Genomic DNA, 14,133 nt, shown 5'->3' on the forward strand with positions numbered 1-14,133 from the left:
AAAATGAACCAAAACAAAAGATACTTCTTGATGAAATCCAGCCGCCTCCTCTCTATATAATTTTGGGCCACACTGCAATTTTAGATATGCAATATCACCAATCAATCAAAACCATCATCCCGATGAATATAAAATAACTCTAGAATGTGAGAAGTGCCAACTCCCACTGATGATTTCCAATTTGCAGTCTGCTCGTTCCCAGTTAGATCAAACATTTGAAAACTATTTCGAAATACACTTCTCGCCGTGGGGTCTCGCTGTAACTTACCTCTCTGAAGTTCTCAGGGCCACACTCTAAACCTCTGAAGTTACACTCCAGCAGCATGTCCTCCATGCGGTGCCGAGTGCGGTTGTAGAACTCATCGAGGCTAAAGCGAGAGCCAGGCAGGCGGTCTGGCTCCGGGGCAAGTGGAAATCCCGGTGCCATGCCTTCTTCGAAGCCCAGCAGAGGGCCCATGAAAATCAGGTCGCTGTAGCTCATCTGAGACTTGCGAACAAAGTTGTAGTTGCACATGGTGATGGCCGGAAAGGTCATGTTGTTGGCTACTTTCTCATCAAGCATGGTGATGTAATCATATTGGTAATAATATATGACCCTGTCCACTACCTGGAACAAGAAAGCGGAGAGGGCCAAAGTGAAGACCAATGCCCACAAACCCTGTCGAATACCGAACTTCTTGTCCTCAACAAATACATGGTTGGCACCGTGAAGCGAGCAACCGCCAAAGAAAGTGGCAAGGTCATCTACATCGCTGACGTCGTCCTCCTCGTCATTGTAATCGTCCACCTGACTACACCCATCCAGGTAGTCCTGCGAGCCCCCATCACTGTAACTCTTCTTCACCCGCTTGTAGTGGCCGTCAAAAGCGTCTTCGCCGTACCCTCGGCCGGGCTCGTCGTCAGCAGAGAAGGAGATGGTGCACATGATCCGGACCGGCATTGTGGCAGGATGAATAAGTTTATAATGCTTTAAATAAGATGAAGAGCAAGAGTCCAAAATCCTGAAGCAATTAAATCTGGCAAATCTGGCTACTGACGCATAACCATTAGTCAAAATATTCCTGGAATTCAGTCGACAGCAAGAAGTGTATTATCTCTATCACAAACTCAGCTGACCCTTTAAATGAGGTGCAAATCCTGACCCAATCAAACACACACTGTCCGAAACAAAGTCAAAACATCATCTGAAGCAAAGAGCTGCAAAGCAAACCACGCAATCTGCCCGCCTCCATTCACATCTACTCTGAGTTGAACTGAGATGCCTCGCCTGGGTTTGTCCTTGTGTCTCGGGGGCAGATCCATCCCTTAGAGCAATTTCTAAAGAGAGAAGAAGGAGATGAAGAAAAGGAGTAGGAGGAGGAGGGGAAAGAAGGTGATGCCATGAGGAGTACAGGACACAGAATACTCCCACAGGGCCCAGCTACAGGTCACCGTGCCGGGGGCCGAGTTTCACCATTTACAGGAAAAAAACTGAACCTTGATGCAGTGGGAGAGAGAAAATGTGACAGCCAATGTACAGGAGCAAAAAGCTCTAAATAGGCTGTTTTTATTTCTGCTGATTTTAATGTTTGGCGTGACCTCACTCCTCCCCCGAAAAGAAAATGTTAGCAGCCCAGTTGTGTAATCAAATGCAAATAATACTTAGGTGTTACAGAAATGAATAATCGGAAGATTCACACACTGGAACACAACCTTTTAAGCTGTGGTTTCATTATAATATCTGCTCTTAGGATGAATTTTAAAGTGAAGGGATAAACAACAAAAAAAGTGATCAGAAAATAAGCTATAACACCGAGGAGAAAAGTCAAAGAAATTTAATCACGACTTCCATTTGCTTATTGTTATTTCAATCTAATAGCTCATTTTGCCAACAGATCTCACAAGGCTGCGAGCAGTTATGTGGGAAGCAGATTAGCAAAGCAAATATGTACAAGCAGTGGAGAGAGAGAGAGAGAGAGAAAAAACATCTCAATTAGATCCTCTCATTATTGAATATGGAGATAAATGCAGATTCCCAGAGGTGGTGTTGGTTGTGATATGAAAAGGAAATGTAAGATCCATCTGTATCGATCCACCTCCATTAGACCGCCGAGATTATTTTCAGAAACATGATGGTGCCAGAGAATGAAACCTTAGATGCATTTAGGGAGAAGACAGCACTCTTTACAATAACAGCTAATGACACCACAGGATACCTTTAAGCAGCGGCCACATTAAACCTGTAAAACCAATGGAAAGCACATTAACCTAAACCGATCCATCGCGTTGAGCTGTTAAACCATAACAGCCCGCTGGCGTGTTTTTATCAGCGGGGGGAAACTCTAATATCAACTGAGAGGGTGAGAAAGTCGGCAGACTTGGTCAATATGTGCTTAACTGCAGCTGTGAAGATTGTCCATCACAGGGAAAAAGAAAAAACTGCTGACGATAAGAGAGCAAACAAAAGAATTATGGCTCGGCCTTGATCCGGCTCTATCTTGGAAGCCTGCTTACCAGCAGTGCCTGATAGCCTCTGATTCCTGAATATGTATTAGTGATCACTAGATAGCCTCCAGCATCCAGCCTGACCTAACAAGAAGGTCACGGAGCTCCCTCGGCTGCCGTCCCCAGGGCTTCTGAGAGGAGATCCTGCATGAATATTCACATACGCTAACATCTTGGATTTGGCACGCGGTGGGAAGTTGTGAAACTGCTGTGGAGGGAATTAAACTCAGCAAAGCAGTGCAGCGACCCTCTGAATAAAGTCACATGATTAGGTTAATGCTCTTTGTGCAAAAATATCTTAATTACATTGTCAGTGCAGATTTATTGATGCTCATGGGGTTGCAATAAATCTGTGATTATTTTGGCATCTATGTTCTCCTCAAAACAGATAAATCCAAACATGTTTGTTTTTCTCCGTTCTTTCCACATTTATCTTTTTCTTTTAGGTCTTTTCATCCTTATCCTTTTCCCTGTCATTACTCATTGCTTTCAAATGATGTTCACTCTGCTTAAACGTGTGTATTGATTTCCACTAGGGGGCAGCAGCAGCACATCTAATCTTGTCGTCTCTCCTCAGGGCAAAAACTGCCATGACAAAGCATCAAAGGACTTGAGAGGTAACATTTTAAGATGCAAACTGTGTTGAAAATATACTTTTCTATCTGTCTTAAGTTACACTACCTATTTTTATATCAGTACTGTTCCATGTGCCAAATAAAATCATATTATTTCTTTTTTAACATGATACTTTGACTTTAACAGATGAGACGCCTCTGATAAACACTAACTTCAAACAAAATAAAGCTGCTTTTTAACTGCATTAAAATAAATGGATTCACTACGTTTGTAGACTCACAAATGATAGCCTTGGGCTTTTAAAGCAACAGCAGATTGTTGTAAAAAAAAAACACATTTCAAAATAAGACCTTTTAAAACAGAGATGTGACTTCATTCCCATGAAATCACAATAAATTTATTAAAACGTACTACGTAGGATTATCGTAAAAACCAACAACGCAAATACTCATCAAATTTACCACTCAATTATCATTTAGGACCTCCTAGAAGTGTGTGGCGGTGTAATTTTCTACAGAGACTCTGCCCTCTGCCTGTATCTCAGCTCAGGATGTTTAGGGGCAGGTACCTCCACAGCACAGGTGAGGTTGGAGTTTTATAAAAAGGTAGCGACCAGGTGCCAGAAGTTAATCTGGGGTTGGCTTTTTTCACTTTTGCTCGCAGGGCATGTTTAAATACAGTCACCAACATTAATAGATTCAGCATGTGCTGTACGTGAAATCTTCCTAATAAAGCTGCCCTTGTGGCCTAGGGGCTTAAGGCGCCGACCATTAACTGGTCCCCAGTTAAAATCCAGCTGGGGGCGTTTGTTGCATGTTTTTCTTCATCTCCTTCTTCCCTCATCTCTCTACAAAAAGACCTTAAATGCCCCCACAGGGGAAAAACATTTTGAAAAAATCATTGTTTGTCTCCTTATATGTATCCTGAACTCGCTTAGAAAACAGGAAATAAAAACAACAATATGACCATGTTCTGAGGGTCCATTTTCAATACGGGTCAAAAGGTGGCAGTGTTGTGATGCGAGTGTCCACGGTCACAGCTACAACACACACCCCTGGGGCTGGGATTTCAACAAGGCCACGCATTTCGCCATGGTCAGAGTGAGAAGAGCGCAGGGCAGATGAGAGGAGAGGTTTAACGCTCCCTTTCAAGTCCCTCTCACCAGCTCCGCTTACAGCTAGGATCGACCTGGCGTTGCCATGGATACATCCTGGCCGTCAGCGAGAGAGGATGCACAAAGCCCATTACTCAGAACATGCATATAGTCACACACACACATACACACGAACACACACACAAACAGTCAGAAAGGAAAGAGAAAAACATGGACACATGACAGTCTGGGTTTCTTCCCTTTTCCCTCTTTTTCTCTCTCTCTTACACACACACACACACACACACACACACACACACACACACACACACACACACACACACACACTATGGTCACTTGAGGCTGTCACATAATTTATGCACACCTCATAAATCTGATTTGACTCAGGATCTGAAGTGAGGAAAGGACAGTCAAGATGACAAAATAAAGATATCACAAAGAGGAGCTGCCACACTGAGGCAGTGATATTACTCGCTCAAAGCCAGTGTTCAATCAATAGTCTAGGATTCATATTCTTCGGTTATTGTGGTATGCAATAGATTCGGCCTGTGCTGGAAAAAACAAAGAGCAAGTAAACAGGAACCAAGCTTGGCCTGGTCCCAGAAGACGCTGAGATGGAACGAGGCAGAGGCCAAAGGCAATGATGCTGTTCTCTAAAACACAATATTATGCCCTCACCTTTCAACAGGGGCCACATCTGATACACAGAGTCTTATACGCAGAAACTCCCCTGCTGGGAGGAAATAATGTGGAGAGAACAATGGCCTATTTTTTAAGTGAATTGTTGTGGCCAAACAACACATTTCTCATTTAAAGCAGCCCGTAGGTGATATGCAACTTCATGACCTGTCCTACGATATCGCTGATAGTAAGGGGATCATTTCTGTGATAATACACAGAGCAGATACGGGGTTTTCCTGTTGATAGATGACAATATAGTTGAGTTGTTCAAGGAAAAAATGTTTTGTCATGCTTGTCTCCTCAGGAGGCTAAATCTTTATGCTGGTGGACAAACATCTCACTACAAAAGGACAAAGAAAAAAGAAAAAAGATACATAGAAAAAATTTGAGCCATGTATCATGTTATTCAGCCCAGTACTGTAATACTCAAGACTGTTTTTTGTCTCAGGACCATTTTTTTATGGCTGTCCCCTGAAAGTCAGAGATTTGAATCATCAGTTGGCGACCCCTCAGTCGAGTGAGATTCCTTCAAGTCAAGCAGTGTTTTTGACTGTGTGTGTGTCAGTCAGTGTGCACTGTACTTCTGGGGATCTTTTGGTCCCAGATTTAGCCGCTGAGTGAGCGCTCTTCACTTTCATGCTGCTCTTTGGTACAGGCGGCTGCAGACACAGAGGGAGCTGCCCCACGGAGGAGAAGTTTTTCCAGTCAGGCTCTGAGATAAAGTTATCTTCTGCCTTCTGCTTAAAGTGGTGAATCTACAGCTCACAGCAAGTTAACACGATACAGTCTCTAGCTTTTGTTTGATATCTAGTGTTGGAAAAAATTGTTGTTGTACATTTCTGATCCGTCATTATCTTTTTTACTATATAACATGAGTGCTACTGTCACACTGCACTTCCTGCTGAACCCTAAAGAGGACTTTTCCATGTTTTCCATGACCGTGGGAACCCTGTTTATAGTTTTTGTCTTTTGCTGTGTGCATGTGTGTGTGTGTGTGTGTGTGTGTGTGTGTGTGTGTGTGTGTGTGTGTGTGTGTGTGTGTGTGTGTGTGTGTGTGTGTGTTTAAACTGTACAGCACTTTGGCTTACTAATGTTGTTTTTAAATTTGCTATTTCAATAAATTTGGATTTGGATTTCTGCCTGCCTGCAGGAAAAGCTTCATCACTTGATAAAAAAATCATATCTGTTGCGTTTAGTAAAGTGAGTGACAAGCTCAAGAAAGATTGGTGTCAAATTACATTTTGAAATGAATGACTAAAAAATGAGTAAACACACCAAAACCATTTTTCTTGTAATGGTGCCGATTTCCTCATCTTTTTCAATTCTCCTTTTTGTAAGTTAAATCATGACACTGTCTCACTAACACACAAATATCCCAGGTTTGTTTGTGTTGGCTATGCCACACATGCTTCACATAACTGTGGACACAATCCAACACTCAGCTATCACAAGGAAAATAAAAGTCAAAGTAAACACACTGAGAGGTTTTAAGTATAGCTCCTCATGTGCTCAAAAGATATTTGAGGCACACAGGGTGGCACCTGTCCACCTCCTCTAAACATGACCTTGTCTAATAGCAGATTCAATGATAAAATGACTGTTGGGCTCAGTACGCGTGTTGGCTAGAAAGCTTTCATCAGAGGCATAATGGGCAAGTGCTGCTTTTCAGTCTGCTGTGTGATTTGGTTATGCATTCAGAATGAAGGCTTCTATGGCTGAAGACCAATCTCAGCATGTCAGAAAATAGTTGAAAATGCCAATCACAAGTTCCAAGAGCCCAAGGTTAGATTGCTTGTTTTGTCCAAACAACAACCAACATGTGAGTAAAAGAAAAGTTGGAAGCCTTCACATTTGACAGACTGGAACCAGTGAATCTTTTTGAAATTTTGCTTGAAAAACAATTTATTGTCAAAATTTTTGCTGAGTAATTTTCAGTCGATCAACTAATTGATTCATCTTCTATTTTTTTCAACTCTACTCTTCTTCGCTATAAGTCAGTATTTTTTAAAATCACCTGAGTCAGTTTTACTGGAGAAGGCATTCAGTGGCTACTAGAAAAAACTGGAGCTTGTAGGGACAGTTAACCCCAAAATCAAAAGTATGTATTTTTTTTCGTTTACCTGTGGTGCCATTTACCAGTCTACATTGTTTTGACGTAAGCTGCAGAGCGTTGGAGATATCGGCCATAGAGTTGTCTGCCTTCTCTTGGATACCATAGAACTACACGGCACATGGCTTGTGTGGCTTAAAGTGCCAGAAAAATACATTTAAGAAACTAAACAGCAGTGTCTCTTTCCAAAAAATATGACCCTGTCACTCAAGATAATCCACAGACCTTGTTCTGAAGAGTTTCTTGTAGGAACTATTTTCTCTCTATTGAACTTCATCTTCTAACCATATCATAACGCAGAATAAAGCATGCATGTATTATTGTGGCACGTAGTTCCATTTGTTTTGAGAGAGGGCAGACATCTCTACACCCAAGCAATCTAGACTGATTGATTATGGGTAAGATATTAAAAGTTTGTTTCTGATTTTGGGGTGAACTGTACTTTTAAGGGCTTATATATATCCTCCCTTTACATATAAAAATAGATAGGTCGAATTCAAACAGTCCAAACATCACTGCCTTCATACTTCCATACATCTTTTATGTTGGCATAAATACAGCCAAGAGTTTCAAACAACAACATACATGGTGACGGTACAAGGGAGTCGCAAAAATTTTAATGGAGGCAGCGTTTTAGACAGCGGTTCTCTGTGAGGCAATCAAATACATTGCAAAATGAGGATGGAAAATTCTTGTCACTGTTATACCCAACTGTTCCATTCTGCCATTTATTTTTTATGTCTTTGTCATCTCCAACAGTTGTATCTTGCTTAAACTAGGCTGCATTGTCCGAGTTACTGCTCTTCTTCATCCACATCCATAAACTTAAAGAAAATGTGCACAAGCGCAAACAAAATGAATGCAGAGTAAGGCTCCATCCACGTCATCATACACACCTAACGTTGAGCATAAATGAATCCTTAGACACTTGAAGTATTATTGTTGTCACTTGGCTAAGTGGAACTCGGATTCACTTAGCACTTGTGGTGTTCTGGTAGTTCAGTAGACTAAGTTCCACATTATAAAACTGTAATGTCAAAGTTTAAACTCCGTCCAGAACAGCTTGTTTTACTCCCACTATCCACCAATTTGCTGAGTTTCTCACCACTTTAAACTATTATCTGAAAAAGGTTAAAATCCCAGGAAACAGTCTTGAGAACAAAACAAAAATGACTCATTATGCTAAGAATTACTCATTGTCTGACCATGGTCAGAGCCAAACGTAATGTCAAACAGAATGTGGCTGGTTCTTTTATAAAAGCCAACAGCTGAGGAGAAGAAACTGCTCCGTGAATCAGCTGGTTCGTGTCGCTGCCTGTTTAACACTGGAGAGCAGATCTCGCTTGCCACGCACTGACACTGCCAACTAAAGCCTTCAAAGGAAAATGTCTTCCACAGCGGTGTGCAACTCTCTTCTCCAGGTTACTGCCCACCTTCGCCCACTCGGTGCCTTGGCCCCGCGCACCAACAATGCAGCAATGTGACCAACTGCAGATGACAGAGGTAAACAGAGGCTGCTGCTCAGTGAGCAGTAAAGATGGGTCTCAAAAGGGATTTCATTGTGATGCAGACTGAAGTCAAAGACACATATGCTCACACAAGAGCGAGCTACAGGCGGCGCATGCACACGCTGCATCTCAAGAAGTGCTGATATTTATGCTGTGCTTGAAATTCACACTATGTATGGACAGGAATCTAATGATGATAATGCAGCTAATGGCAGTCAGGCCACTTAGTGCTTTTAGTGTAAAGAAAAACAAGACTAAAATGAAACAGCCAGAGCAATGTGGTTAAGGTCAGTGCAATTAACACTGAACTAAAGCTGGTGATGGATGCTAGATGGGATTTATAGCAGAAGAAGACAGATGAAATCAATGGAGATATCATATTTCTGCTTTTCAATTCAATGGAATCCATGGAAACACCAGCCTGCAAATATCAGTCGGGGACTTCAGAGCCTCTTCCTCTCGCTGGCTTTGATTGACATGTCAGATGTGAACAGAGCTGGGTCAGAGGGTGACGATAGCCACTCTTTGATTGGCTCTCCATCCTGCTGCATTACACAGCGGCACCGGCTCCTCTCTGAATGTGATAATCACTCGGTCCAGCCCATTACCTCCACAGCGAGGTCTCCTCTGTCTCCTTCTCACCTATTTCGAATCAGCCTTTACTCGTTCTATCTCTGTTTGATTCATTCTGACTTTATCTCTCACCATTTCTCCTCGCTCTCTACCTTTCCCTCTCTCTATCTCTATTACTAAGACGAGCACCAGTGGGGCAGCAGGCTGCCTTTTAACACGAGAGCCGAGAGGGACACAGTTATCAAGCTGAATGGTTTAAATATGTCACTCGATGGCATTTTCATAAAGCCAATTCATAAGGGCAGGCCCGGAGTCACACAGCTTGGGGATCTCAACACTAATATCAGTGATTACTGAGTCTGCTTTCAGGACCTCCATTTGCATCATTTCATACATACCAATAACCGCCAAGCAAACTCCCTCGATATGCATGAATTCACTCTAGTCTAGTCAAAACCCTTTAAATAGACAATAAGGCTTATTTTTGCAGGTTTTAACAGTCATCTTGCATATGCATTATAATAAATGGACATGCTGAGGCTGTGTTTTGGAAGTCCAGGGTCTTTACTCTGGCTCAGACATAATGTGTTTCTGTCTGTGTCTTGTTATTATTTCTGTCTGAAACCCATGCAAACCGTCCAGAAACTACGTGACAATCATGACATTTGCTGTATTTCTCCTTTTGCCAGACATGCCATTTTACTTATTTTCTGTAAATTTTTCAAAGTCTTTCAAAAGTGTGTGTGTATATATATATATATATATATATATATATATATATATATATATATATATATATAAATTGCAAGAAATTGTGATGTGATCTTAGTGTATCATTTTCATTGTGGTTGCAGAACAAATGCCGTTCATTTTGCACAGCTCTAAAATAAGACTCGAGTTTCTTGAAACTCAGTGTGGATTGTGACTCAACTTTCCTTCTAGTCACACAGAGTGCTCTGGTTTTTCTCTGATTTAAAGGAAGTGGTACTGACTGAAACCCTCAAAAAGTAGCAGGGAGTTAACAGCTTGGCATGTTTTTCTCCTTAAATTTAAGTCCATCAAAGCTTCAACCACAGAAATCTTTACTAATAAATAAGTAAGGGAAATTAACTTTCTTATCCGACATATCAAATTAATCATATATACCAGCGTTTAACACCATATTACCCTCCAGAATTGGCACAGAGCTCAAGGAGCTGGGATTTAACACCTTACTATGCAGTTGACTTCCTGAAATGCAGACCCCCAAGGGGTGACAGTGGGCAGATACACCTCTTCCATTATCATTCTTAACACAGGAGCACCCCAGGGCTGCGTTCTAAGTCCCCTGCTGTACTCCCTGTGCGCACATGACTGTGTAGTCAATGTTGACTCCAACACCATCTTCAAGTTTGCTGATGACGCAACTGTAGTGGGCCTGTTCACAGATAATGATGAAAAGGTCTACCTGCAGCAGATGACCTGACTCTCTGGTGTCAGGACAACAAGCTGCTTCTGAACATCAGCAGATCTATGGAGATGAGTAAAGGAATTTCTATTTCTATTTCTATTTCTATTTCTATTTAGTTTAGTGTTTTTTTTAGTGTTTCTTTCTTTCTTCTTCTTCTTTTAATATTGTTTGTTGCCTTTCAGTTTTGGGGTTTTTTTTGGCGCAGGTTTGTGTGTGTGTGTGTGTGTGTGTGTGTGTGTGTGTGGGGGGGGGGTCTAAACCTTTGGCTTATTGACCTCTCCTAACATTCTCTTTCATGCAGTTTTTAATCATGTGCAGATAAACTTAAACTGCACTGACCAGGAGCACAAGGCCCTACAAAGTGCGGTTTATTCAGCTGAACATACTATGAGTGCTGCTGTACCCTGCCTAAAGCATATTTACACCAAACGCTGCAAAAATAAGGCCAGGAGAAAAATCCATTATTCCAACAGCTCAGAAAAAAAGCCTTTTCTGCCTTTTGAGATAACACAGAAGGTACTGGCTACACCAGGCCAGCACCGGGACACTCAGGAGGAGCTTTTACCCTCAGGGCACAAGGATCCTAAATGATGGCTCTGCCTACAAATATCAACAGGAGTGTTGGAGACTGACACATTGAAAACAGCAACATGATATGACAGAGATTGTTTAGGTTCAAAACTATTTTTCTTTGCTGCCTTCTCTCTAATTTTGTTTTATTGTATTACATGACTTGCCTTTTATGCACCTTCTACTTTTTAAACACGTAAACTTGTGTTGAGGATCCTAACCCATCTGCCTCGACTGCACTTTGCACTTTGGCTCACCTCCTGTTGTTTTTAAATTTGTTATTTAAATTAAAGTAACTTCACTGAAAAAAATTCCTGTTCCAAGTCCCAGACAACCATACTTTTCCTTTGAGAAAAACTCTTCACAGGATACTAAAACTTTCAGTGCGTCATGATGACGCACTGAAAGTTAGGATGGACAACATGTCTTGTTGTCCATCCTATTCTTGCACCAGTGGAGTCAACGGAACAGCGTGCATATTCTACTTTGTTCAGTCTGTCACTACCTGCTGGTTAGCTAATGCCAGCTAGCAGCTATCTGCAGATAACAGGTCAATGTCAAAAAGAACAAACAGTTAGACTTTTTGCACTGTCTTTGCTTAAACCGAATATCTGAGTGCTGAAAATATGCATAGCGATAACAGCCTTGCAGGTGTTGCAGGTCTTTTATTATTCTTGCTGAATTATTTCCTAAACAATTTGAAGTTTCAATCATGTTTTAGTCTTCCTGCCAGGGTTGTAAATTAGCATCAGCCACCAGCCAAAAAAACAATGGTAATCTGTAGCATGGATGGTGGATTTTAGAAGCAACCAGCCAATTTGGCAAGTGGACAAAAAAGCTATTCCCAACACTGAATTCCTGTATTTTCAAGTTGAAAAATAAAAGCATCTACTGGTGACAGTAAGATCTCCTGTATTTTTGGGATATGCATGATGATAACAGGTGTTGCAGGTCTTTTATTATTCTTGCTTAAATGTTTTGCACATGAAGTTCTGAACAATATGAAGTCTTTGTGCATTTTCCAAGGTAGACAAAAAAGCAGATTAAAATTGTGAATCATCTTCAAGTTTGAAAAAGAAGTAGAGATTTTTTTCCGACCACGTGGCCCAGCCCTTCTGCTGCTGACTCTATGATTTCAGCTGTTAAGAAGATCATGCCACGATGAGTTGGAGCTTTACAGTCAACAACTCACACACCACCACTCAATCTAATCAGGTATGAGCCGGAACGCACACCGTTGCTGCACACCGAGACCAGAGGACTAACAAGGCAGGACACAGTGGCTGCGGGACACATCAGCACAGAGTTGTGTACACACATGTCAAGGCACGGTTGGAAGCCGGCATGCACATTTTGTCGGTGCCAATCTGATGTTGACAACCACTCCATCATCACTGTAAATAAAAAAAATTTACATGAGCCTTTCAGGTGGCAAACAAACATGCCCCACCGCCATTCCTTGACAGGTGATGGACGGTCAGCTGTGGCCAGATTCACCGGCCTCATCGCAGCACAATCACACATGAATTGTGATCCAAAGCACCTGGTGCATCTCTGCACCTGCTTCAGTATTCAGCAGCGCTACCTCCAAGAACCCTCAGGGAGCAGGAGGGAGGGAGGGTGGAAGGAGGGAGCGAGGAAGGGGCGGTGAAGAAAGACTAGAGGGAGCAAAAAGGGTGGGAGAGAGGGAGGGTGGGAGCCAGATGCCTAGGCTTAGATCTATTTGTCATGTCAGACAATATGACAAGCGCTCCAAGGGGGAGTTTATAACTAGATTATTGAGAGTACCTCAATTTATTTGAAGGACTAAGAGAGCCAACACTCACGGGAGCTTGACGCACTCATCACTTTTTAAAACAAGATTAGATTTTGCTCATTTGCTAACCGGATTATGGTGTATCTTTGAGTAAAACTGAAAATTTGTCAGAGACGTGGATAGTTTGGATAATTGGGGGAGCATCAACCGCAGTTGTTGATCTCGCCAATTTTACTGAGAGGGCTGCTTTAACAACGTTTCGTCCTGAAGGACTGTATTATGCATGCATTCAGTCCTCTAGCTATCCATCTATTCATGGGCCTGGCGTGATCACTAATCAGTCTGCTACATTTTACACACTTGCATTACAGTATTTACTATGTTTAATACACAGTGCTGGGTCTAAAATTCCCACCAAAGCTAAAGCTTAAATTTCCATCCCACAGTGGAGCAGGTGGGTGGAAGTCACACTTCAGTCAGCGAAACCTCTGTGTCCAATAAGTTCATAATGAGTTTGTCCCCATGTGACTGTTTGTTCCTTTAAATGCCACAAAAGGCGCCCCAGTTTGGACACAAAACTACATCGTAAGAAAAGAAAAGTGGTTGCTAAAAAACACGGGGGAGTAATCTTTGTTCTCTTCTGCATTAATACTGTGTATGAACCTAAAACAGAAGTGACAAACATTCCAAGATGAGGTCAAGAAAACAGTACAATAGGAAAAGAGTTCTGCTTTGACTCATAAAACTCATAACTCATATACATTTTCACAGTGGAGGAACTTTTTCATAGTTCTATGAACCCCCTTCTTGAGTTATAGCAAAAACTGGGTTTAGTAACGTCAAGGTGACTTTGATCTTTGACCAACATTTTCTAATCAGTTCATTATTGAGTCAAAGTGGATGTTTTTGCCAAATTTGAAAAAATTCCCTCAAGGTGTTCTAGAGATATTACTTTCACAAGAAAGAGACAGACAAGGTCAAAGTGACCTTGACCTTTGACCAATAACCACCAAAATCACTTCAGTGTCACGCTCAAGCAGACATTTGTAAATATGAATATATTTCCTCAAAGTCTTCTGAAGATATCACGTTCACAAGAAAGGGATGGACAACCTGAAAACAAAATGCCTCTGTCCATTGCTATTACCAGCACCAAGGCACAACAACAGCTTGTGACGAAAAAAAAAAGGTTACAGTGAGCCATGACTTTACTGAGCATGTATGCGATGGTGGACATACAGCGCGATTCTGACTCACCAAAGCGAAAATGACGTTGCTATACCAGCCACTGTCAGGACTACAACATGTGAC

At 41.7% G+C, this 14,133-nt stretch overlaps 1 protein-coding gene across 2 annotated transcripts in view; it reads right to left on the reverse strand.

Moving 5' to 3' along the window:
- asic1b (acid sensing ion channel subunit 1b) overlaps positions 1-14,133 on the reverse strand; it is a 201,265-nt gene that overhangs the window by 67,655 nt on the left and 119,477 nt on the right. Inside the window, exon 1 of one of the 2 annotated variants that reach the window (XM_088088472.1) lies at positions 269-1,243. The exons of the other annotated variant lie outside the window; for it this stretch is intronic. Coding sequence (XP_087944598.1) covers positions 269-940 — 672 coding nt within the window. The 5' untranslated portion in view covers positions 941-1,243. Of the gene's footprint in view, positions 1-268; positions 1,244-14,133 lie in introns of those variants that run through there. 2 annotated transcript variants of the gene reach the window in all.

Source organism: Plectropomus leopardus, chromosome 2 (assembly GCF_026936395.1).
Source record: "Plectropomus leopardus strain MGB_pleo_1.0 chromosome 2, ASM2693639v1, whole genome shotgun sequence".
In the NCBI taxonomy this organism is placed as follows: Eukaryota; Metazoa; Chordata; class Actinopteri; order Perciformes; family Serranidae; genus Plectropomus; species Plectropomus leopardus.